General features: G+C 34.9%; 1 protein-coding gene across 6 annotated transcripts in view; it reads left to right on the forward strand.

Moving 5' to 3' along the window:
* Positions 1-25,334, forward strand: part of TMEM196 (transmembrane protein 196) — a 185,762-nt gene that overhangs the window by 150,500 nt on the left and 9,928 nt on the right. For all 6 annotated transcript variants that reach the window (XM_072964890.1, XM_072964889.1, XM_072964891.1 and 3 more), the window contains one exon: positions 24,788-24,844. In XM_072964890.1, coding sequence (XP_072820991.1) covers positions 24,788-24,844 — 57 coding nt within the window. The remainder of the gene's footprint in view (positions 1-24,787; positions 24,845-25,334) is intronic.

The raw sequence follows: 25,334 nt of genomic DNA on the forward strand, positions 1-25,334 counted from the left end.
TCCTGGAGAAATGTCTACTGGAAATGGAGGAAAATAGGGTCTCTTAGATTAATGATGAGAGACTTTCACAGCAAGGAGGAAATCACAAGTCCCATCCAATCTAACACCCTCCTTTTAAAGATGAAGCCCAGAGAATTCAATTGATTTTCCTAATGTAGTTAAATGACAAAGGGAGACTGAAAGAGAGCCCAGGGCTTCTGTTCTAAAGTGCACTTTTTCCTCAGTATTGCGCGGTGGCAGCTTCTTGAGCCCGTGACCAAAGAGAACAATTCCATCAGAAGCTGCACTCGGGTAACAACACATATCAAATCCTGCTCATTATTTATTGCAAACTTTCAGCTTGTTTGTACAAGATTCCCTTCTGTATTCTTCTATTTAGAGTTACAATTATAACATTATTGACAATTTTTCACATAATTTCCCCATTTTGAAATTCTGGTGATTTTCCCTCCTCTTTCCTTGCTTTCCTAAATATTTTTTTAATAGGACTGATCTTATTGAGATAGTGATTGTAATATAAGCTTCAGGACATTCACAGGTCAACCCTAGAGGTTCCCAATAAATCAATTTTACAAGTAATTACTGGTCTTACTTTAAATGAAGTGCTTTGCTGAGAATTTGAAGGTAGATAATTATTTGGACTCTGGATCCAAGGACCTTATAGCTGGTGAAGGAAAATGTGTGTAAACAATAAGAGATATTGAACACTTGAATTCTTGTAAATGCTTGACACCTCCTAGTTTATCTAATATTTATAGCAATTCTATGAAGTATCTTCTCTTGTGCATCTAATTAAAGGGAAAACTGTGGCAAAATGTTTAAGTAATTTTCTCAGTCTCACAGCTGGAAAATGATGGAGCTATGATTCAAACCCAACCAATTTGACTTTAGAGCATTCTATTGCCTCCTACTAAATCAGATAAATATAATTAAATACTGAATGCAGTGTACAAAAATCCTGTGAATGCACAAAGGAGAGTGAAGTTGGGAGACAGATCACTTCATGGAGGATGTGTTTTGGTGGCAAGTCTGAAAAAAAAATAGGGAGGCTTGATGGGTGGTGAGGAGAGAAAGGCATTTCAGGTTGGCAGAGACACGATCCGTGGAGAGCTTGGGAAAGGGAGAGGATGCTGCTCTCAGAGCACAGACTGCACAGAAGGAAGAGCATCAGAGGAGGTAGGCTTGTCCTGTTAGGAACTTGAGTACTATACTGTAGGATTTTAATGTATGCTTTTCCAGTAATGGACATGTATTAAAAATATTTTGAAAGTTTTGAGGCTAGAAGTTACAAGCGTCAATGTATTTTAGAAAAAATCACCTAGGAAGCAGTGTGAAGAACTAGAGCCAGTGGGATTGTGTGTATATTTCATATTAAAACTTTAGAATTAGAATGAAGATAACTCCAGGGGGAATGGAAATTAAAAGAGCACATACCAGCAACTTTATGGAGGCAGATTCAACAAGACTTGGTGGGAAACAGGTTGTGAAAAATGAGGGTTGAAGAGATTGGAAATTAAGGCTGACTTTCTGCCTGAGATGAAGAGAATGATAGCGTATACTGAGATCAAGAAAACAAAATTGGAGGCATATGTGGAAGGCAAGAAAACAAATTCAGTTTAGACAAGTTGTGCTTTGCTAATTCATTTATTCATGAAATATTCATGCATCAATTTATAACAGACTTTGTGTTATGTACTGGGAATAGAATAAAAAACAAGAAGATAAGGTCCCTGCCTTTAAGACACTTACAGTCTATGGTAGGGAGACAAACATTAAACAAGTAAGTATAGAATCAAGTAATTACAGTGCTATAAAGGAAAAAGTCAGGGTGCCATCAGAACCTAGAGTGGGAAGAAGTAATATTTAGGCAGTCATATTTAGGTAATATTCAAATCAGGAATAGTATTTAGCCAGTCAAAGAAGAATAGGATTATTTCAGGCTAATGAAACAGTATACTCCAAGTCCTTTTGTTGACTGGGAAGGAATTTGATGAATTCCAAGAAGCTGAGAGAGAGAATCAGTGAAGTCTGAGTCTGTAGAAGAAGGCAGATCATGAAACTCTTTGTTAACTACGTAAAGATTTTGGTTTTTTTTTTTTTTTTGGTTAAAGACATTAACATTAAAAGATGTGAAATGTGGAAGTAACAAGTTCAGACAAGAGCAGATTTGATAAAGGCAATCTGATGAAGGCAAAACAAAGAAGGAAAGAGCAATCTGAAAGCTTTTGCAGTAACACTTTTGAGGGTTGTTAGCTGTTTGGAATAGAGTGGAAGCTATAGAAATGAACAGAAGCAGATATTCTGGAGACAAGAAGAATACTGTTTGGTTCACTGACTGTGGGACATGAGGGTATGAAGGAGGTGTCAATAAGCCATCTCAGATGTCAAGAAAGAGAGCTGAGTGGGCACTGTACTATTTCTGGAAGTGAGAAATATTGGAGGAGAAAAATATTTTCAGGGAGAAGATGACAGTATTTTCAGGAGAATATGCTCACAGTATTTTCAGGGGAAGATGATTAGGACATTCTGAGTGTAAAGGATTTTGTGAAGCGAGGGAGTGCCTGATTCTTCTAGTTGGCCTCTTTCTTAGTTTTCACATTGTGACCCCAGCAGTGCTCAGATTATATCATCACCAGACCTAGGCAGAGAAGTAATAGTTAAAGCCACAAAGAGCACAGAGTGAGAGGAGAACAGAAACTTCAGGAATAGCTGCATTAGCATGAGGAACGAAAAGAGAATCCAACAGTAGAGACTGAGGAGTGATGGGCAGAAAAGTAGGAGGGCAGCCTGGAGATTTCAGTGCTATGGAATCCAGTGAGGAGCCTATTTCAGAAATAAAGGAATGGTCAGTAGGGTGTCATTGATAATCTTTGAATGAGCCGTTTTAGTGAAGTGTGAGAATAAAAACTATATGTATTATTTATTTATGCAACAAATAACTGAGAACTTACTGATTGTTAAGTTCTGTGACCAAGGACATTACTCTTCCATTCCAAAAATTTAGTAAGTGTGAATTACAAACCAGGCACCATGCTAAGTGTTCTGGGTGGGAGTAAGGTGCTGGAGGTGGTTATAAACCAGAATTTAAAATAGTCTCTTTCTTAAAGAGGTTACTGTCTAGTGATATAGATAATAAGCATATGAATAACTATAATAAAAGGGGAATGTAATAAGGACCATAAAAATAGGCACATGAGGTACTATGAGAATTCAGAAAAAAAGATGGGATCACTTCTGGTGAGAAAATTTGAGATGGACCCTAGAGAATAGATAAGAATAAGTATAAATTTTTGTAAGCAGAGAAGTGAATATAGGCAAAGATGATAAACTGAGAGTGTACAGGGATTATTAAGTCCACCTTGGCTGTAAGATACCAGCAGGGACCAGTTCACAAATTAGGTTGGAGCCCTCAGCCCTGATGACAGGCCAAGAAGTTTGCTGAGCCATTGGAAAAAATTGTGTGAGTTACTAAAAATCATGCTTGGAAAGAATTTCAGATGATACTAGAGAAACAGTAGACAGAGAGACTCTCTAGAAAGCTCTTAGCTAATCCAGGTGAGGGCTAGTGAGTGCCTGAATGATATAAGAGGTTCATTGTGTATATAGAATTAATAGCACATAGTAATTGATTTGATGGGAGTGATACGGAAAGGGGGAAAAATATCAAAAGTGCCTCTGAGTTTTGAGATAACAGTAGTAAGAGTGGTAGAAATAGGAAAATGATGAATGAAAGCAGAGTTAAAACTCATTTGGTGAGTATCCCTGCTGGATCTCTTTTGTTGACTTCCATGCATCTGGCTGTGAGCACACTGAATTGCGGAGTGATTGTAGGCTGAGCTAAAAATAGATGAAGCTTTTGTGCTGACCAACATCCTGTGTTATTCTGTGGTCTCTTGAAACATGGACCTACTTTAAACATGACATTTTTGCTTTGAAACATCACATTCAGAGGTGAATATTACTGGCAACGCTTAGAAGACTTCCATTGCGTCGAATAGAAATTAATACATTTGATAATGAATTTCTAGAAGGTAGTGCATTTATGAGTTTTGAAGTCTTGTTAATTGCAGCTCAGCATATCTGGGCTAGAAGTAAGAGAGGATAATAGTGCCAGATCCCTGAGTACATATTGATTTGATGTGGGATAACCACATCCATGAAGAAGAGAAACGTGAGCCAATATATACACAGTTTTGGCATTAGACAAGAGTCTGTGAATGAGACCAAAAAAAAAGAATAAATGTATAAAATATTTTTTATAATTCCTGTCAGGAATTCAGACAGTGGTCTAAACTCATCAGAGACTCGAAAATATTATACAATTTTAACAATTACTATTAATAGCTCCTGTTGTTCATGATTTATTGAGTATTAGAAATTACACCAAGCACATCATAAGAGTAATCTCATTCATCATTTTAATAGCACTGTAAGATAAGTATTAGGATAATTGTAGTAGTATATCCATTTTACAGATGGGGAAATTGAGATTCAGAGAGTTTAAGGAGTTGCAATAAGTCCCACTAGTATGTGGCATAGCCAGAATTAAAACCCATGTTTCCTGACTCCAACATCTGTGCTTTTAACCTTTATACTATACTCCATCCATTTTTTCAAGTCCTGGCTGTTAAAAGAAGCACTAGTTCTATATCCCAGATCTTAGTGAACAGCACCTACCAATTAATCTTATCCTAGAGTGAAAAATGTTCTGGAGCATAACTATGGCTCCTCTAACCTCCTTTCAGAGTACCCAGCAGCTCAACATGAAAAGGCACTGCAGATACCTTTCTCCCACGTGTAATCCATTCTGCTGGCTGATGCACAACCATCATGCTGTCTGTCTTGTCAGGGGAAGGAGATTATTTTCTCTCCCAGTATTTGTGTTTCTTGTTCATGTCATTTAGCAGAAAAACCATGCCAACCTGCTTCTTCCAGTACTGCCCTAAAAAACAAAATAACCATGATGTCCTTTTCCTCTAATTAGAATCTCTCATTTTTTTTCCCTCCAAAAATCAGGGTAAAACTTAAAAGGGCATTGCATTTTTCCCCATTCCCCTCAATTTGTCCCAGGTATTATAGTTACTGCTCACAGACACCAATGGAAACAAAACACTATTCAAGGAAATGAGCATGGGGAAATTGTGACCTCTAAAATAAATATTTAAAAAGAAGATGATACACAATTGCTTCTCCCTCTGAGATTGTAAAGCTGTATTTTGGTTATAAATTGTGCAAGCCTCACTTTATTTCTGAGGGAATGGCATACTTTTATTGAGTTCTGTAAAGAATAGAACTATCTGTAAAAGAAAAAGAATTGGATAATGGATGGTGTTTGTTTCTAGATTTCTAAACATTGTAGGCCCCAAGTATTTTAATCTCTGTTGTCCTGTTTGAGAGTAGAGAATGGCTTGGAATAGACAAAGAACACCAGAGAGCCATTGTGTGAAAGTATCTCACCCAACAGCAAATTTCCTCCAGTTTAAAACTGATCTGTGTTCATTCTTCTGAGATACAAATACTTGTAGGGAAGGTAAATGTTGTGGGCCAGACATAATAAAGATTAGGGACATCGATGATCTGGAAATCTGCTAGAAAGAAATCTTCTCCCTGGTAAAAGAAGGTCTGCCAATGTATTGATTTGCTTTTCAGGCAATTCCGTCACCAGTCAAGAAAGACAATAGAACATTAAGGAGAGAGCGACCATGAAATAAGAAACCAGGGCATGTTTGCCCTAGAGAAAACACAGGGTTAATGGTATCCTTACCTAACATGTAGACAATGAGTAGATGCCGCAGGCATAAAGCTTTCAGGCTAATGAAAGAAAGAACTCTCTGACAAACAGTTAAAGATGAAAAAGACTGGCTTTCTTGATGGAGCAGGTTGATCCTAAACTGTAAAGACTTGTCAAGCAGGGAATGCAAATACTAAAGTAATGTTGGACGTGTTATGACTGATTCACTAATATCCTAGAGTTCACTGCAACAGGCTGAGAGCTTAGCCCCAGCAAGTAGGAGAATGATTTGTGAACATTGTTTATTTGAGAGCAGAAGGATAAACGAAAGAGAGGAATCTGGAGGAGCTGTTAGGGAACAAAAGGTTAACCCTCAAAAGGCCTTGACCTTTCCTTTCACCTAAAACCAAACTCTCCAGGACATTTTGCTCTGTTCTGTGGATTATTACTAAGGGTTCTATATAGACATAAAGCAAGAAAATGTTTTCCCCATATGGATACTAATTTTGCATGTAAAAACCCACCCAAGTTATAAATTAGAATTTAAATGGATGCCTTTGGGTTTTTGTGACTTAATTCAAACATATTATTCACATGGTGGGAATTTAGAGCCAAGGAAGGGAATATTTTGATTAGCCCTTTCCATATTACACTTTATAAGTAGATCCTTCTCTGTTTTTAAGGAGAGTTGCCTCTGCTGTCTTATTTTCCATCTTTTTCATATTCATTAACTCCTCTGATCACTGGCTTATACAGTGTGATCAGAACAAAGTTCTGGAAATACTAAATGAAATGTCCTATTATTTTGCAGTTTACCATAGAGAATTTGGAAAATAAAAAAACAAAAAAGACACTGAAATCATGAATGATCCCACCACGCAGAGATAATCACTGTTTATATTGTGATATATTGCCTTAGCTTTGTATGAAAATAATTTTGCAATATAAAAAAGTGCATAAAGTTTTGTATTCCACAGTTTTGTCAGATTAGTGCTATAAGCATTTCATCATGGCCTAACATATTCTAAGTAAACACAATTTTAAAAACTATATTTTAGTTCTTTAGTCCAGTCTTCTGCTTTCATATAGTTATTTAAGATTAATGTTACCTATACCTCCTAAACTAGATAAGTCTTAGTTCATTTTAGTAGACCGCTCCAACTTTCTACGTGACTTCAAAATATATTCTTTATCCAATAAATTTATTTCTTTTTGCCCCTAAATCAGAGAGCTGAGCATCCTTAGAATTTTGATATTCCCTTTTTAAGCTTAAAAATTAGATGTCTTTTATAACTGCTTTTTTAGTTAGACATGGTAATACCATTATCAGTGTTAGCATGAGACACTGAAGAGTGTGTGTGCTGTAGAGACAGTTCTGAATTTGAATCCTGATTTTGCCATTCATTAACTGTATATACTATCCAGGTATATCTTGGACAAGATCACTATTATTTTTCTGAACCTCAGTTTCTTCTATAAAATGGACTGATTTTGAAACAATATGCTTAAAGTTTCTTGATTATTGTAAATCAGTGTTAAAAAGTTATGAAGTCAATGATTGTAAGTTTTCTTTCACTTAGGTTTTGATAAGCCCTACTATCCATTTTTACCTAGTTCTGTCCTCACTCTGTTTTGGACAGCCAGTGAACACCTTGAAAGCTATAAGGTTGAATGGAGGAATCTTCTTTGTTGTAATTATGTATAGTCTTTGTTCTAAAGGCAAATCAAAGGACTTTAACTTAGGAGAGGCAGGCATGCATCCAAGACATCATCATCATTATTATAAATATACATGGGACAAGAATTGGTAGAAGTAAATGAACTATATGAAAATGTTAATTAGTTAAAGGGTGAAATATTTTTAAAAAATCATGCCCAGCTAGAAATAAAAACCAGTATTTCAGCTGTAAAGTAATCCTACGAATTAATTGGTAGCTACTGCCACCAAGTGGTAATAAAACATTTCTTCAGAGACTAGAATTCAATAGCCTGTAGCAGGGAAAGCTCTTACCACGATTTAGTAACTACCTGTGGACCTGAATTTGTTTCATCCTTTCCTTTTGCATCATAACCACTCAGGATCTGCTTTTCATGGAACACCCAGCTGTCTTTGATTTCTACTACCTCGCTACTGAAATGTTCTCCTGTTAAAAGAGAACACTTAAGGCTTATTTTGATTTCTGTCCCAGAGCTTTCTCTAAAACAGAAAGACAAGAGAAAAAATAACTGTGATGTATGCTGAAAGAGCTGGGGTAAAATCATGATTGGAAAACCCCAATATAGTTCAGCCTCCAGAGTTAGAAAGGATGGTATTTAAATACTAGTTCTGCCACTTACCAGCTTTAAGATGTGATCAAATTGGTCATAGGATCAGTTTTCTTGGCCAAATATGAGAGAATTCAATTAGATGATGTACGTAAAATGTTTAGCCCAGAGCCTGGTATTCAGCAAGTGCTCAATAAACATTAGCCTGTTCTTTTTATTACTATAACTATTATACTGTATTTCCCTTCCCCAAATCTAAGTAATTACTTATTGTCATTACAATTAATATGAATATGATTCAACCCAATGCTGAAGAGGTATAAGCTAAGAAGGTAAAATTCACAGCAAACTTTGCCAACCATGATAGCGATATTCTATGATCTCTCTGGCTCCAGAGAGAACTAGGGTGAGAAGACAGGGATGAAGAAACCCTCTTCTAAATGTAGTTCTGGCAGTGGTTCTTTCCTGCTGAGGTTCTGGGCAAGGCCATCAAGTCCCCTTTGAGCTCCCCTAACTCACACGGTGCTATAAAAATATGAATTAATTAATTTGGGGGAAGTAGCCTAGAATATAAAATGCATATACGGATGCCAATTACAGTTTTAGAAGCTAGGAACCATGGAGTCATCTATTATTAACCTTAAATAAAAGGAACGGTAAAAATAACATGGCTGTTTCTGCAGTTACTGTAAACTGTTTCTGGCATTCTGTATTCAGCAGCCTCAATTCATCAGTAGGTTTATACATTTATACATTGCCTTCACTGATATATGGTCATGACAATAAATAGCTCAGGACACTGAGGAGCCTGAAAAATGTCTTCTGTTTCATCAGAGATAGATAGCATGGTGCCACATGTCTGTCACTAAACTCCAATTCTCTGAAAATTGATCATCTAGACGTGATGTTATTACTCTCAACTAAACTGTCAGTTTACTTCATAGGACTCTATTTCAAGACCTTGTCAGAACTGTACCCACCTGTCCTCTGCACCGCAAGAGGTGATCTTTCAGTCACTCCCCAAACATTTCCAAAGGGACCTCATTCATGTTATGAGGAAACCCAAGCTACTTTGTGGACAGATTTGTTTATTAGAAAAGTTTTCCTGGTAATGAGTGGAAATCTCCATTCATGTAACTCCTATCCTTTATTCTTCATTCTAGCATTTAAATCAAGAAATTATAGGCAGTATTTTAGCCTACCCCATTTCCCAGATAGGCTGAAGAACAGAATTTTGGATAATACTAACTTTATCGTATGAATTTGCATATCCTGCTGCACAAAATGTACCTGTTCTGTGGAGCTTATCTTTCAGCAATCATGCATTGTCATGGACAGGTATTTTTATGGTCTCGTCACTTTTAGGTAAATAAAAATAAAGGTCCTCTGAGTTATTTGATTTTAAAAAATCTGAATAGAAAGCAGAATGAAATGCAAATGTCACCACTTTTATTAAATCAACTCACAGAGTACTCCAAAAGATGACTTCATTTGGGAGCAAATGACCAAAGAAGTGGCCTGAGGCCCTTGCCCTTTATCTCCTAAGATTTGATATCCTCTTGGAATCATCAGTATGAGGTCCTTCAAACAGGGTATGGGATGGAACACAGCCTGAACATATATATGCATTATGCACCAGGAAGGGTACCACTTCCAAGCATCTTACAATTTCTTTGTTAATTTTGCTCTTGTACCCCTTTGTTTCTTCTCAAATGCCATTGAAAATACCAGTTTATTTTAGTTGTGTTGAGTGAATAAATAGAAATGAATTTATTTTATGTTAGATTTTATTTACAACTAGGCTAGAGATACAGCCAGGAACTTGAAACTAAGTATGAAAGTGACTGTGAGGAAAAAGAGAAGAAATTTCAAGGGAAAGTTAAAACTAAGGTGATAGGCATACTTGCATACCAGGGAGATTTCCCAAAAAAGCTTTCCTTTGGAGACATTTTATGACTTGTCTATTAAAAAGAATCTTTTCTGACAAGGTGTTTCTAATATACTTAGAGTTATTGTGAAATGAGTTTAGCGCATGAGAAGCAATAATTTGGGAACCCCAATTTTCAGTTTTCATTGAACTTCTGCCACTGACTTGCTGTGTGATTTTTTTTGGCACCTTAATCCCTCTATCCACAAAATGGAAATACTAAAGAATTTTTTCAGCCTTCCCAGAAATACTGGGAGAGAGAACCCAAATAGTAAGTGTTGCAAACTTTTGACAAAGTAAACTATGGAAATTTGAGAATTTATACCAACAGGATACTTGACAAAGTGTTTCCATTTGGGGTTCTTTAACAGGAATCAAAATAAAGGGACTGGATAATGAGGGTAAAGGTTCATCTGCTAAAACATCTTGTAAACTTTCTTCCAGTAAGGCAAATAGTCTTTGTGCTGAAGGATATTAATGGAGAGTGCAGCGTTTAAGATTTTCTCCAAAGCCCACAAGCCAAGTGCTTTTTTTATGCTCTGAATTATTTTTTTTTTCTACATTATTATTTCGTCCTGTAATCTTTGCGGAGTTTTCAGTAAAAGCACACCTTAAAACTCCAGGAAATAGAAAACCTGTCAGGCTTAACTTTCCTGCTTCTTTGAGCCAACACCTATTATCTGGCTCTGTTGAGAGTATGTTATTTTTTATTCATGCAGTATCATAATACTACAAAGACATAGAAGTGTCTATGCAACTACTCGCAAAATAAAGTTGCTGAGTAGTAAAGAAATGAATCAGTGGAAGGCTAGAAGAAGGATTCAAAATTATTTTATGGTGGTCCTCTTTATCCAGAGAAAGCTGAAAGACATCACATTTATAGCATAAATCAATGACACTCAGAAACCACCATTCAGCACTATTCTGAAAAAATTCAGAAATTCAGCAACTTCCCTGGGTTCTTTATTAGCTTAAGTTTATAAATCTTTTCCACCACTATTGCACTTCAATTACAATGATTCCTTCCAAAATCGTCTTCAGACACCTTACTCTCCAGACTCATTTCCCCAAATCTGCTAGTTTTAACAGCCTGATTCATGTTCTTTTAGTGTCTTATTTGAAATTTTAAGGCAATGAGAAATTTATGATCAATTTTTAATTTTATAAGTTTTCTAATAACCTCTTTTGCGAATTGATGTACAAGTCTTCCTATGTAACTTGTGAAGGTTTTAGGGCTCTCTGGCAATCAAATTGAACCAGTAAAGGAAAGATGTAATACATGATTGTTGTTTAAAACGAGTTTGAAGTTAACTAAATAGTTATGTGGAGAGAAGGGAGGACACTTCACCCTCAGAAATTTCAGGTGAGTTATAATTAGTGCTATGCAACTTATTGGTTACCCATGGTTTATGGGTTTACTCTAGTTGACTCTTAACAATCTTGTGGTTTTTCGTAAGCTGATTGTGTACATTGACAAGCTCTGGCATAAATATATTCAGAAAGAAAACTGTAATTTCCTACTTGACCCAAAATTATCATTATAAGAACTGTAGCAAACAGAGAAAGCCTGGCTAAGTAATATAAACACAGTGCTGAACCACAGAGTGGAAGTAAAATTCTCTGTTTATTTTGCAAGACTACTCAACTTCTCCAGACTCTCTTAAAAGAGAGAGGGAGACAGAGAAAGAGATGAACAGAGGAAGCTGGGCAAGAAAACTTTCCTTTTGTTAATGCCCTTTTAAAAAAAGCAATTCTCTCATTCCTTAGAGGCTCTCTGTGGAATACTGATAGCCCTGCCTTTGCTTCAGTCTGGGTGTCCTGATCATCAGAAGTGATTCATCATCATGGGAAACAAAGGGAAAAAAATAAAGCTTAAAAGACCTTAAAGGTCCAAATATACCAACAGTTCTTTGATGGAAGAAATGAATCTGTCAAAGACAAATCACTTAAAACTTGCCATGTCTACAGTAGGATCCAGAGAAAGCAACACCAACTTCTTTTCCCCCGTGGTTAATGGAGGTATATCTGAACAAAACACTCTTACATCTGCTAGAGTGCTCCTGACAACTGGCTTAACACCTGAGAATGGAGACAGAAGTGTTCTCTGTGAGAATCTAAACACTTAGGAAGGAGAAGTAGCTTGGTTCGTCATATAAGCACAGGGAGTCTTCAGAGTCTGGTACTGGACAGCCTCTCCTGCTCCCTTTGGGCTACTACTCCTATGTTAGCTTGCACGTCTGGCCAGTTCCTGGGAGGACCAGCTCATCTAAGCCAAACTAGATAATTAAATCATTCCTTTGATTCTACAGCTAAGGTTCTCAAATGAGAGGAAACATAACATTTATCTTGGAATGTATCCAGAATGCAGATTTTGAACCCATCCCACCAAAATTTGATTCAGTGGGGCCCGTGACTGCATTTATAACAAGTTTCCTCATGTCATTCTGATAAAGTGACCTACCATGTCATTCCTTGAAAAATTTTTGTCAGTACTTTGTAACTCAGGTCACTTGGGCTAAAGTGGTTCCAGTTGTTAAGACAGCCAAAAGCATATTCTACAAGACTGTCTTTGGAGAAGAAAAAGGGCATGAGCAGCTTTTACACACTGCCTAAATCCCAAGAGTGTGAGGGGAAATCTTGTTACTTGAAACTGAATGGATTCACATGGGATTATTGTGTGAAACATATGTCCTCAAACAGGAAGAGTTCCCTTCACTTTGAGTGAGAATTTACAAAGGATTTTAAGTGAGGTGCATAAATTCAAGATTATTTTAATTGTGACATAAGCCCTGAGGTTATATGAAGTTGTTTTTAGAGTTCCTATTCTGTGTACCATGGTATTATCTTCTTCCCCAGAAGGAATACAATAAAAACGGTAGTCACCTACCTTTTACTCATAGCCCTTCTGGGACATCCCATTGTTTATAACCAGAAAATACTCTTCTCCTTGCTTTAGAATCTCTGCTTTCAGACAGACTTAGCTTGTTAGGTATAGTACCTGATGGCTTAAAAGAACCACATAGTAACAAAGTAATTGACTCAATGTTTAAAAAAATTGTATTTTCATAATTAAATGTCATGAAGCTTTTTGTGATATCCTTTGATTGTTTTTACATCGTTTGATCTTGACTGAATGAAAAGTGTCTAGATTTCTTCCAGGAGCAAATTTCTGAATGGCACTGAGATAGTGTGTATTAAGGTTAAAGAGTGAGTAAAGGGGAGACTGAACTATTACCAAACAATTTACTATAGAACAGACCAGCAGATAGTAGGTAATAGGATTCAGATGAGAGTGCTAAGATATTGTCCAACTTCTAATTTCACCAAAGGGGAAAAGCTATTCTGGGTCTGTTCTGAAGTCAAGCCTGATGTTCTGAACCAACAGCTGGAGTATATACTCATAGGTTACTTCCCCAAGTTATTTTCTATCTCACATACCTAAGAACACAAACTCAGATAAAGTTATATGTCAATTATAAAATTATATGTCAATTATACTGCAATAAAAAATTATTTTTTTTAAAGAATACAGCCTTTTCTAGTTTGGGAAGCCACTTCTCATCTTTAAAAATAATCTTCTGGCAATTTTCACTCAGTACCAAGGTGCCATCTTTTTGAGTGATTTTTTTTTCTTTTTTAGAAAGGTCTACTTATGCTGACAACTCAAGATTATCTGAGGTTTGAGAGGGAAACTTTTGAAACCCACAAAGCTATAATTGTGACACTTAAAAGGTCAAAGCCAAACAAATTAGGTTCCAGTACTACCATTCAGAAGAGAATTAAGCTAATCTGATCAATTCTGAGTATTTCATAAAAACAAAAAAGAAGTTAATTGGATTTTATTCAGTGAAAAGACTAATTACACCCAGTTATGTGTCTTGGAATTGGCAAAATTTGATTAATTTCTGCCCTTCCCCTGCATACTGTAGATATATTCATCCACCCATCTACTAATTCATTCATTCAGTTTGAAATTCCATTAGGTCATCTAAAAACTTTATTTCAACAGCACAGCTTTGTCTGAGGATCTATGGCAAAGTTGAATATAAAAATAGATGATTCTCACCCTAACAGTATCAGTAATGTCAAATCAAATAATATATTCAATTCCATTTTTGTATAACACGAGGTTCGAAATTATTCTTTTGCTCCATATTTTCTTTTCTTCTTTGACTTGCCTATCACAGAGCAAAATTTCCTTTTTCAGTCCATTTTTTTTCTAGAGCATTGAAAGACTATCAAAATGCTTTGCAAAACAAGAGCTTTATTTCAGCTACTACTATAAATGTGTGGAACTACAAAAATCTCTCCTAAAGATGAAATATGGTAGTCATTGAAGGTGAAGCTACATCTGATACGTAGTGGTTTATGATTCATTATATTTAACTGAGAATAAAACCACATTCAGCCTTCAATCACAATTCTCCATGATAGACTCCATTTATTTCAAAAGGACTGAACTCAATTCTTGTAAATTACTCTGCGGCACTTTTGGGTTTGTGCCTGAAAGCTCTGACCATAGCAGGTTCCAAATTCAATTCTATTAAATAGGCAAAACAAGCCTTGTGTAAAAGCAGACAAGATGGTGGCCTTAGTGTTGTGTTTGAAGAGATACCTACACAGCTCCTTGACTCCAAAATATGGCCTGCCATCCTCCTTTCCAAATACACATTCTGAAAACAGTTAGGTTGGGGAGTTTTATTAGCTTTTTTTTTTTTTTTATAATACCCACAAGGAGCATGGAACTTCCAGTCATTCACCAATCTGTATATCTATGTATCTTGCCTGCTTATCCCCAAGGCTGGAAGTCATTCACTAGTAAAGCTGAATCTCAATGGGCTATTGTTTCCTAACACCTCAATGATGATTTTGCTTTGAGCAAATAAGAGGCCGCTCTTTTAACTTTTCGAATAGGTAACACCTGCACATGGCTTAAAAATAAATAACCCAAAGTATTCAATGAAAAGCCTAGTTTCCTTTATCCAATTGTCATCACTCCTTCCACCCACATAATCACAGTTTCTTGTCTCTTCCATGTTTTTCTAGAATTACCTTATTCATGTAAGGGCAAATATGTGTATAGATTATTATGTATTTCTTGTCTTTTTACACAGAAAGTAGTTTATTACCTATACCATGCTGTACCTTGCTTTTTTCATTTAACTATATATGTTGGAGAACTTTCCATATCAGTGTATGGAGAACATTCTCTTAGGTCTTTAATAGATGAAGAGAAATCCAATGAATTTAATCAATTCTCTACTAACTGATATTTGAGATTATTCCTCTTATATTATTACTAACAATACTAAAATACTAATTTGACACATAGATCATTTTGCACACTTGCAGCTATATCTGTTAGATGAATTCTCAAATGCAGGATTTGAGGCAAAGGAGACATACATATATGCGCATATATGAAATTTTGGTAATTGTTGCCAAATTCCTCTCAGTAGAGGCTTCTCCTGAGCAGTGTATAACATTGCTTGTATCTTCCTACAAGCAATGTATAACGATTTGATTCCCTTTATCTTTGCCAAGATTATCAAATTTTAGGACTCCTGCCAATCTGATAGACGAAAAATAATGTATCTGAGTTCATTTGAAATTGCATTGCTCTCACAATAGATGAAGTTGAGCATTTTCATATTTAGTCATTTGTATTTCAGGGAAGTATCTGTTCATATGCTTTGCCTATTTTTCTGTCAGATTGTTAGTCTTTTCCTTGTTGATTTCCAGGAGTTCATTTTACTTTAGGGAGATTAGTCTTTTGTTAATAAATTGCAAATATTTTCCCCATTTGTCATTTTGAACTTGCTTATGATAATTCTTGCCATGCCGGAATTTTTGTATTTTCTTCCTCTAATTTTTGAATTAATCCATCTTTTATTTCATGGAGTTTAATCATAATTAAAAGGTCTTTGCCACTCCAAAATAATAAAAGAATTGCGCTTTCTTCTAGCATTTTTATTATTTATTTCTAAATTTAAATCATTAGTACATTAGGGTATTACCGTGTTATATAGTATAAAGTATAGATCTAGTTTCATTTTTTTCCTAGATGGGTACACAGATGTCCAAACACCACATATGAAATAGTCTTTTTTTCATAAATGTTTAGGGATGCCATTTTACTATGTACTAAATTTTGTATACATTCTGTATATTTCTAGATTTTATAATTCTACTCTTCTGTTCAATTTTTCTATTCATGTGCCAATGTCATTCTGTTTTAATTATTGAGACTTTATAATATTTTTTGGTATCTGATGTTAACATTTACCATTATTGCTCATATTTATCATAGTTTTTCTAAGAAGATTTTGATATTTATTTTTTCATATTAATTTTAGGATCACCTTTCCAATTAAAAACTTGATTCTTTTGGCATTTTTATTGAATTATGTTAAATTAACAAATTAGATTATAAAGTATTAGCATACTTTTATTAAAGCTTTATATCCAAGATAATGTTTTATTTTTCCATTCATAAAACTATTATGTTATTTATTAATGTTAGGTTTTATCTTTATTGGTTAACACTGTATTTTAAATTTATTTTTAGGAATTTTATTATTTCTTTTTAAAAATGGGGTTTCTTCCCTTATAGCTCCCGATAGGATGTTATTTGTATACATGAATATCATTAGTTTCCATATGTTAACTTGTGTCTTACTTCCTTACTAAATCACCTTATTTTTTGCAGTGAATGTTAAGAGTTGATTCTCTTGAGAATTTCGTGTATTAATCGTGTGTCTGCAAACAATGATAGTTTTATCTCTTTTCCAATTTTAATCCCTTTAATTTCTTTCTGTTATTTAATTGGGTTATCTAATTGTGTTGTAGCTCCGTTTCAATATTCAACAAAAGTGGTGCTAGTGAGCATTCTTGCCATTTTCATCACATCATTTCAGGGATACATGTTATCAATATGACATTGCTCTTGGTGTTTACCTTGGACACCTGGCTGAGGTAGTGTTTGCTAGGTCTCCTCTAAGTTACTCTTTTTCCCCCTTTCTGTACTGTACTCTTTGGAAGGAAGTCTTTATGTGTGGACCACACTTAGGGAGTGAACCATGTCTATGAGAATGCAGTAACTAAATAAATTATTTGGAATTTTTCTGCATAGGTTTATTTCTTCTCCATAGTTATTTATGTATCTATTTATTAATTTATCCAATCATTCATTTATATCAGTATGGTCACATGAATATTTATTATGTACATTGGGTCACAATCCAATACTACTTTATTTTGTTGCTCAAATTGTTGCAGCTTTAATCATTGGGAGCTCTTTCAGTTGGCTTCTGAGTCTCTCTGACAAACCTCAATCAGTGTGGGTTTTTTGCTTGTTTTTTGAGCACCTCCATATTGTCTGGCACTATAGTATGCTCCTAGCCTATATCAAATATTTCTTGCCACAGTCCGAGGAACAGCCATTTATTTGAGGATTAATGATTCCTTTTACTGGTTAACAGTATTAGAAACTAAGATCTGAGCAATAGGTTATGTTCTTTGCTACTAGTATCATAGCATCTAGGCCCTCTCAGAGGACGGAGCAAGAAAACATGCATGTACTAATGTGTTTATGCACAGACCTATAGATAGTTCCATATGTAACTATGTTTATAAATATGAAGCTAAAAGTTAGTTCATACTGCTGTCTGCAACTCTAATCCATTACCATATGGATCAATCTATGATGTTCCTTGTGCTTATCAATAAACTCTCACTCTAACACTAAGAAACCAGTCTCCCACCATCCGTCCCAATTTAATTGATCAGTTTCAGAATACCTGTATAGTAGGGTCAGAATTGTTAACCAGTAACCCTGTAGGGAACAACTTTGTCAGATAGAGTATGGTGCTTACATATGGTTTCTTTAGCCTTTAGTTTTACAGACTCCACTCATTTCCACAGTTACTTAGGCCAGCATCATTTCCCCTGCCTCCTTCAGTGAAGCCATTGCATGCATTTGTTATATAGGAGGGTTGCTTTGTCACATTCTGCATTCCATCCTGTGATTCTATAACTCTCTAAATGATTTTTTAAATTTGCATACATTAATGTTTATTCTTTGTGCTATAAAGTTCTGTGGGTTTTGACAAATCTGGAGCATCATGTAACCACAGTGTAATGCAGAATAGTTTCACTGCCTTATAAATTTCTCGTATTCAACTATACAGCTTTGGCTACCTTCCCCCAAACCCTGGAAACTACTGAGCTTTTCACTGTCTCTATTGTTTACTTTTTTCAGTAAAAAAAAAGTATATGTGTTATATGATTAGAATCATATGGTATATACCCTTTTTAGACTGGCTTTTTTCATTTAGCAATATACACTTAAATTTCATTATGTCTTTGAGTATCCTTTTATCTCATTTATTTTTATCACTGAATAGTATTTCATTGTATGGGTATACCACAGCTTATCCACTCACCTATTGAAGGACATCTTGGTTGCTTCCAGTTTTTGTGAATGACGAACAACACTGTTATAACACTGCAGATTAGTTTAGTAAATACCTTAAAGCAAAATTTTTGGATCACATGGGAAGACTTTGTTTAGCTTTGTAAGAAACTGCCACACTGTCTTCCAAAGTAGCTGTATCACATTGGATGGGTCATTTCACTTCTCTGAGCCTCATTTATCTCATCTATAATATCAGAAAAATATAGTAATACAGTGGGTTTTTTTTATCAAATGATATAATCTCTGTAAATCAATTAGAGTGACTGACATGATAAAAGTACAATAATTTTAGCAATAGTTATATTAATAATAGTAGTTGTAGTAGTACAAATCAATAAATGTTGGTGTTTTCATATAGATTATTCCTTTTTTCTGCATTCATCAGTAATGGACAAAATAATTTTAAAAATTAAAAAAGTAGCCATATTAAGACTCATAGACATAGAATACAAACTTGTGGTTGCCAAGGGGGCGGAGGGTGGGAAGGGATAGACAGGATTTCAAAATTGTAGAATAGATGAATAAGATTATACTGTATAGCACAGGGAAATATACACAAGATCTCATGGTAGCTCACAGAGAAAAAAATGTGACAATGAATATATATATGCTCATGTGTAACTGAAAAATTGTGCTCTACATGGGAATTTGTCACAACATTGTAAAATGATTATAAATCAATAAAAAATGTTAAAAAAAAAAAAGAACTAACTGGCTACCATGTTTCCACTTGTAATGCGTTAGTATAAACCTGAACAGAATCCTGCAGGAGGGCAGGCAAGTTCTCATAAATATTTGAAAAAAATAAAACAAACTTATTTTTTTCCCAACCTAGAGAATGAGCCCAAAAAAAAAAGTAGCTCCACTTCTATAAGGAATGAATGAAAATGCCTGTTGTTCCACACTACCAGCAGTTGATATCTCCAGTTTTTTTTTTCTTTCTAATTTTAGCTATTCTAGTATCTGTGTGGTGGTATTTCATTGTTGTTTAAATTCATAACTGTTTAATGATAAATGATGTTGAATAACTTTTCATACTTGCCATCCTTAGATCTTCTTTGGTCAGATGTCTGTTCAGATCTTTGGCCCAAGTTTTAACTCAGTTGTTTGTTTTTTAATTGTTGATATTGTTTTGATTTCAATCTATTTCCTTCCAATATGGTTTTACAATGATGTTTATTTGTATTGATGTCTTTCTTACGCCTATATGCCAATACAAAATTAGTCCAATTCTTCCAGATAATAGTGTATCTAGCCCAATTCTAGATCTAGTTAACTAAAACAAAACACAGAAAATTTAGAAAAGATTAGGAGTTTAAGAGAAAAATCTATTAGCAATGATGAAAGGCACTGGGTAGAATATGTTTAAAAATTATGAAGTAATGATCTCTATTTCTAAGAACCATTAGAGACCAAACAGCTCTGAGACCTTTACCTTATTTTATAAACAAAGACTTTGTGTTTCTCCCTTGAAGAACACTTTATTTGGCTTCATATTTGTTCATATCTCACTGAGAGTAATTAAGGGGAACATCTGTGCTTCAGGAGAGCTCTGAGATGAGCAGGCCTGCTGGCAAAGCACTGGTGGACACCTTGTGTGCAATTTCAGACCATGCAATCACCTGAGAAGATTAAAATCCTGATGCCTAAGTCCCAGCCTAGAGGGTCTGATTCTTCATTGGTCAAGGTATCAGGAATTTTAGAAGCTAATAAACAGCCAGTTTTGAGAATCACTGCTTTCGGGCAGGCTTTCTAACTTGATAAACTTCCCCTATTTTACTCAGATGATTGATATTGGAATTATTAGAGAAATGGGATCCCAAATGAAAAGAAGTCCATGACAGAGAGGACATCCTCAAAAGTCTAGCCAGGTATCATAGAAGAAAGTCAAAATCATATCAGCACAGTATCAGGAAGAATATGAACTACTTTGGCATACGAGCATTTTGGGAGCTAAACTACAAAATAACCCTTTTAGAGACTCCAGTTATTATTTCTTAACAGGTGATTGAAGTAGAGTAAAAATATTCAAGAACTGATGATAGCAAAGCAAGTCATCAAACTTTTATCCAGGTGCAAGGAGAAATATGCTCTTTTAATCAGAGATAGTTTTCTTTTGAATCAATTTCTTAATATTTAATATTTTTCTGTGTGTTTTCCTGATAGTTCTTCTGTATGTTTTAGAGAAACTGGCTAGTTTTAATGAAATTGTATAAATCATTAAATGTTAGCAGAGCATCAAGCTCAATTTGTGGTTCATCTCACTATCTTGAAGGAAGAAAAGTACCATTTCTATTTTTGAATATGTATGTCTTCTGTAATGGCTAGTGGATTCCAGTGAAAATTATTTCACCTGAGGTGGTTAAATACTATGTGAGAAAAAAATTTAATAAGCTGTCTTAAAATAAGATTGGCCCACTATCTTTCATAATCCCATCTGCCCAACATTTGCTGTTCTCCTATCCAGCTGATAGAACCATTGCTTTTATCTGTTTCCATTACAGCCAAGGTTCCCAAATTTTCCATTATGTAATTTAGACAGAAATTCTACAATAGCGTTTTTTACTCGTAGTCCTTGCCCAAAATAAGCTTTATTGGACAGAAAGAAATAGTAATAAGGAAGTCATAGCATCTAGGTCAGTGCTGACACAGAGAGAGAGAGATTGACATAAAGGGGGAAACAGCGAGAGAGAGAAAGAGAAAGACAAAGAGAAAACGAGTAAGGAAAGAGGTTTTCATTCATTTTAGGAAAGTTTGAGCAAATCTCTTTTCTTTTCCTAGCAGAGTGTCTCTCCCTCTCTCTATTTTCCCTCTTATTAGGGAAATTGAATACATTCACATATATTCTGATTGCTTACATTATTGAAATTATTTATACCAATTCATTTTATAGTTTCACTCTCACTTTATTTCCTTTCATTTTTTAAACTTTCTTGACATCTGTTGGTTCAGTCTTTATTGTCTATGTATTTTCTCTCTTAATTTTTATTTTTCTGGTCTTTTATATTTTAGTGCACTGATTTAAACTTCTACTTTTCTGTCAATATCTAGCACTAGTCAGCTCCTCTATTATTCTGCTAAATGATACAAGAATCTTTTTACTTACATTTTACTTACATTTACTTACAAGAATCATTTTACTTACATTTTCTTGACCCCCAACCCACCATCTCTCATGCCAGCATCATCTGGGATATTCATTCTAAACAGATATTAATTTTTCCAATCAATACTTGTCAATTTAAAATATTTACTATTTTACTTTATTTTGTGCTTTTGCTACTATACTTCTTTCTTAACTCATGTCTTCCCCTGTTTGTTTTCCTGAAGAACAGCTTCTAGTTTTTTTTTAATAGCTTCCAGTTCTTTAAGAGACTGTCATGTGAAAAAATGTTTAGACTCTGTATTACTTCCCTATTGCTGCTAGAACAAATCACTGCAAACTTAGTGGCTTAAATCAACAGAAATGTATTCTCTCACAATTCTAGAGGCCAGAAGTCTAAAATGGGTGTGCAGGGCTGTATTCCTTCTGGAGGCTCCAAAGAATCCCATTTGCTTGCCATTTCTAGTTCACACAGGCACCTACATCCTTCGCATCATGCCTCTCTCCCCCCATCTTCAAAGCCATCAGCCTCTTCAGATCTCTTTCTCTCTATCCCGGTGTCTTCATTCAAGGAGGTCTTTTGACCTCCTTCTGTTCCTCTTAAGGGACTTTGGGATTACATTTCGCTCCTGACTGGATAATTTATGATAATCTCTGCATCTTGAGATTCTTAACTTAATCACGTCTGCACAGGCTTTTTTTTTCCATATAAGGTAACATTCATGGATTCTGGGGAATGTGTATATCTCGGGAGCCATAATTCAGCCTATCACAGTTCTTTTTCCCAGAGCATATCTTTCTTACGATCCCTTGTGTAAATGAGAGTTTGGCTGGATATGCAGCACAAATTCAAAAGTTATTTTTTCAAAATCTCTTTATTTTATTTCTTTGTATATATATTTTTATTGAAGTATAGGCAGTTTACAATGTTGTGTCAGTTTCTGGTGTACAGCATAATGCTTCAGTCATACATGAACATACATATATTCGTTTTCATGTTTTTTCACCATGTTACTACTACAAGATATTGAATATAGTTAGTATTTTATCTTAATGTCTTCTTTTAAGCTTCTACTGTGTAAGGTGGAGTCATTCTGGTGAGGAATTGATTTTATTGCTATAGTAATTACCTTTGGTGCACCAAGTCTTCAAATTCCATTAATGGAGGGGCTATGGTTACCTTAACTTCTTTTCAGTGTCAGTGCCTCACCCTCAGCTTTCCATTGTCCCTGCAAACTTCTAGAAAACTTACCTCTTTTTCTTACTGATACACTAGAAAGAAGGAATTTTATTGCCACTTAGTTGTTCCACCTGAGTGGATGGAGAGCTGCGTTGGAAAGCTCTGCTTATGGTCCTGAGGTGCTCTTGGGTTTTGCTGTGAATAAATAATGACAATGTTTATAGATTTCAAAGGTCCAGCAAAACTGCACTGCTTTCAAATTATTTCAAGAATGAGTTCTAGGTGAGTGCACTTTCAGGATGAATAATGGGTTAGTCAGGGAAGCAGGAGAAAGACATACTGAAGCTTTGATTTGAAGCTTGGAAGCAATCCAGGCACAGAATTGGTCCAAAATGGAATGACTTGAGCATAACCTTGAGAGGTCTGAGATGAGATCAGTAAGAAAGAGTCTATATGAGGACAGGATCATGTAGACCTAGGACACAGAAAGGTGTGAGAAATGGTCACTCAGAAGTAGCTTTTTAAGGCTTATAAAAAATCATGCAAGTATTCAAGTTTTATAAAGTTCTGAGTTTCTATCTTCTCATGGTTTTATGGTATTAAAATTATTGTGTTATATCTATTTATATAGTATATCAACTCTCTGTCATATGCTTTCTGAATGTAATCCCAACTTATTTTTGCCTTTGAGAGTTACATTGTTTATTATCAGAACTGTAATTTTATGTATTAGTAACTATTTTCCGTTTTGGTCTACGACTTTGCTGATATTGTTTAGAAAATCCTGCTTCTCTAAAATCATATAAATATTTAACTTTATCATCTCCTACTACATTTAAAAAATATATTTAACTATTCAAACTGTTCCATAGGTATTTGGTATATGATGTTAGGGAAGATGAACAAATTGTCCTAATTCCATGTATTGAACAAATGATCCTGATCTTTCCCCCATCAATTTGAAAAGTCATTTATATTATGTACCAAATTTTTATATATCCTTGTGTTCCCTGGTCTGTCATTGCCTGCTTTGTAACCATTTTGTTCCCTTAAACGGAAAGTTCCCTGAAAAATGAGACTTTTCTTACCCATTATTTTAAATCACATTTTGTTGGTGCATCCCATAAGCATGTTGTTTATTTCAGATAATCCTAGGAATATTTTGATGTGTGTATTTTAAAATCTTTCCATGTACAAAATACTCAGTTAAAACCACTTATATTGCTAGTTCTGACTTGAGATAGCAAAATTTAAGAGAAAAATCGTACGAAAACAACCTTAACCATATTCAAGGTTTTCTTTGCTATTCTGAAAACCTTATTACTTATTAGTGAATGCATTACTTTATTTATATGGTTTACTTCCAGCAAAAATATGCACAAATGGCCTAAATATTTCTTTCCAAATTAAACAACTTACCACTTTCTGATAACCAAAATGTGTAATAGTGTGTCACTGGTAGACGAACTGATACAGCTGCTTTTGCAAAACAATATGTCACCAATGTGCTTATTTACAAAAAAATTACATGCCATCAAAAGCTCATCCCCTTGTATTCTTCAGATATATCCACAAGGATAGTATTTCTGGTAGAATGAGGGGGCATCTATCTTACCTGACATAATTTGAAATACACAAAGAATATCTCTATGGAAAAACATCTCCTTGTCTGATGCCTTCCCTTTTCAACTGTGCTATACTCCCTACCATAGCAGAGCCCACTGAGTTCTAATTCTTGGTATGAATGAATGTACCATACCACTTTTTTCCCTGAGAAAGGAGGAAGGGACAAGAAGACAGTGAAATAAATAGGAGGAATGAAGCTTTAAATTCATCTCTTTGATCATTTTGCCTGGTGGTAAACAGATTGAAGCTTTGCTTAAATTCCACAATCACCTTATATCAACCTTGCAAAAAATGTTCATTAGATTTTACATTTTTATCCCTTACAATATTAGAATGACGTATTTTCCTTTCTCGCTTTTGATGGGAATGTAAAATTTTCAAGCTTCACTGGAGCAAGTGTCATGAGTGAACTATGAGCTAAAAACTAAGCATTCTCTTATCTTTGGATATGAAATAATTATTATTCTTTTCCTTTTCAGTTTCTTCTTTGCGGCATATGTGGAATACTGTGCGCCAAAAAAAAATCTGGACTCGTCGTAAGTTTTTGCCTTGCTTGTATTGTGCGTTGAAGTATTGGAAATGTAAGAACTCAGAAATTGAAATGATGACTAGCCAACTTCATAGGCTGAATGTTACTCATTTAGGATAAAAAGAAAACTGACACATAAATCCTGGCTTTTTATTTTCAAAGAAGCCATCAAGATTATTACAGACTATGACTAAAGAAAAAGAAAGAAAAGCTTTGATATACCCTTTAAATACATAAATCTGCAACCCTCAATGACTGCTGTGAATGCCTGTCTCCACTTATCCTTTTTATCGACTCCCAGACACTCACAAGCTTGAGTTCATGGGAAATTTAACAGTTTAGATATGGAACTGGGCCTACTGGCTTGGACTGTGAAGTTAATTTTGCAAAACAGCAAAACAGCTGTGTTGTAGTTGCAGTTAATTGCTAAGGTTTTTTTTTTTTAATTTAATTTTATTTTGTGACTGTGAATGCAAATGTAAAAGTGCAAATCATTC

Source organism: Vicugna pacos, chromosome 7 (assembly GCF_048564905.1).
Source record: "Vicugna pacos chromosome 7, VicPac4, whole genome shotgun sequence".
NCBI classification, from domain to species: domain Eukaryota; kingdom Metazoa; phylum Chordata; class Mammalia; order Artiodactyla; family Camelidae; genus Vicugna; species Vicugna pacos.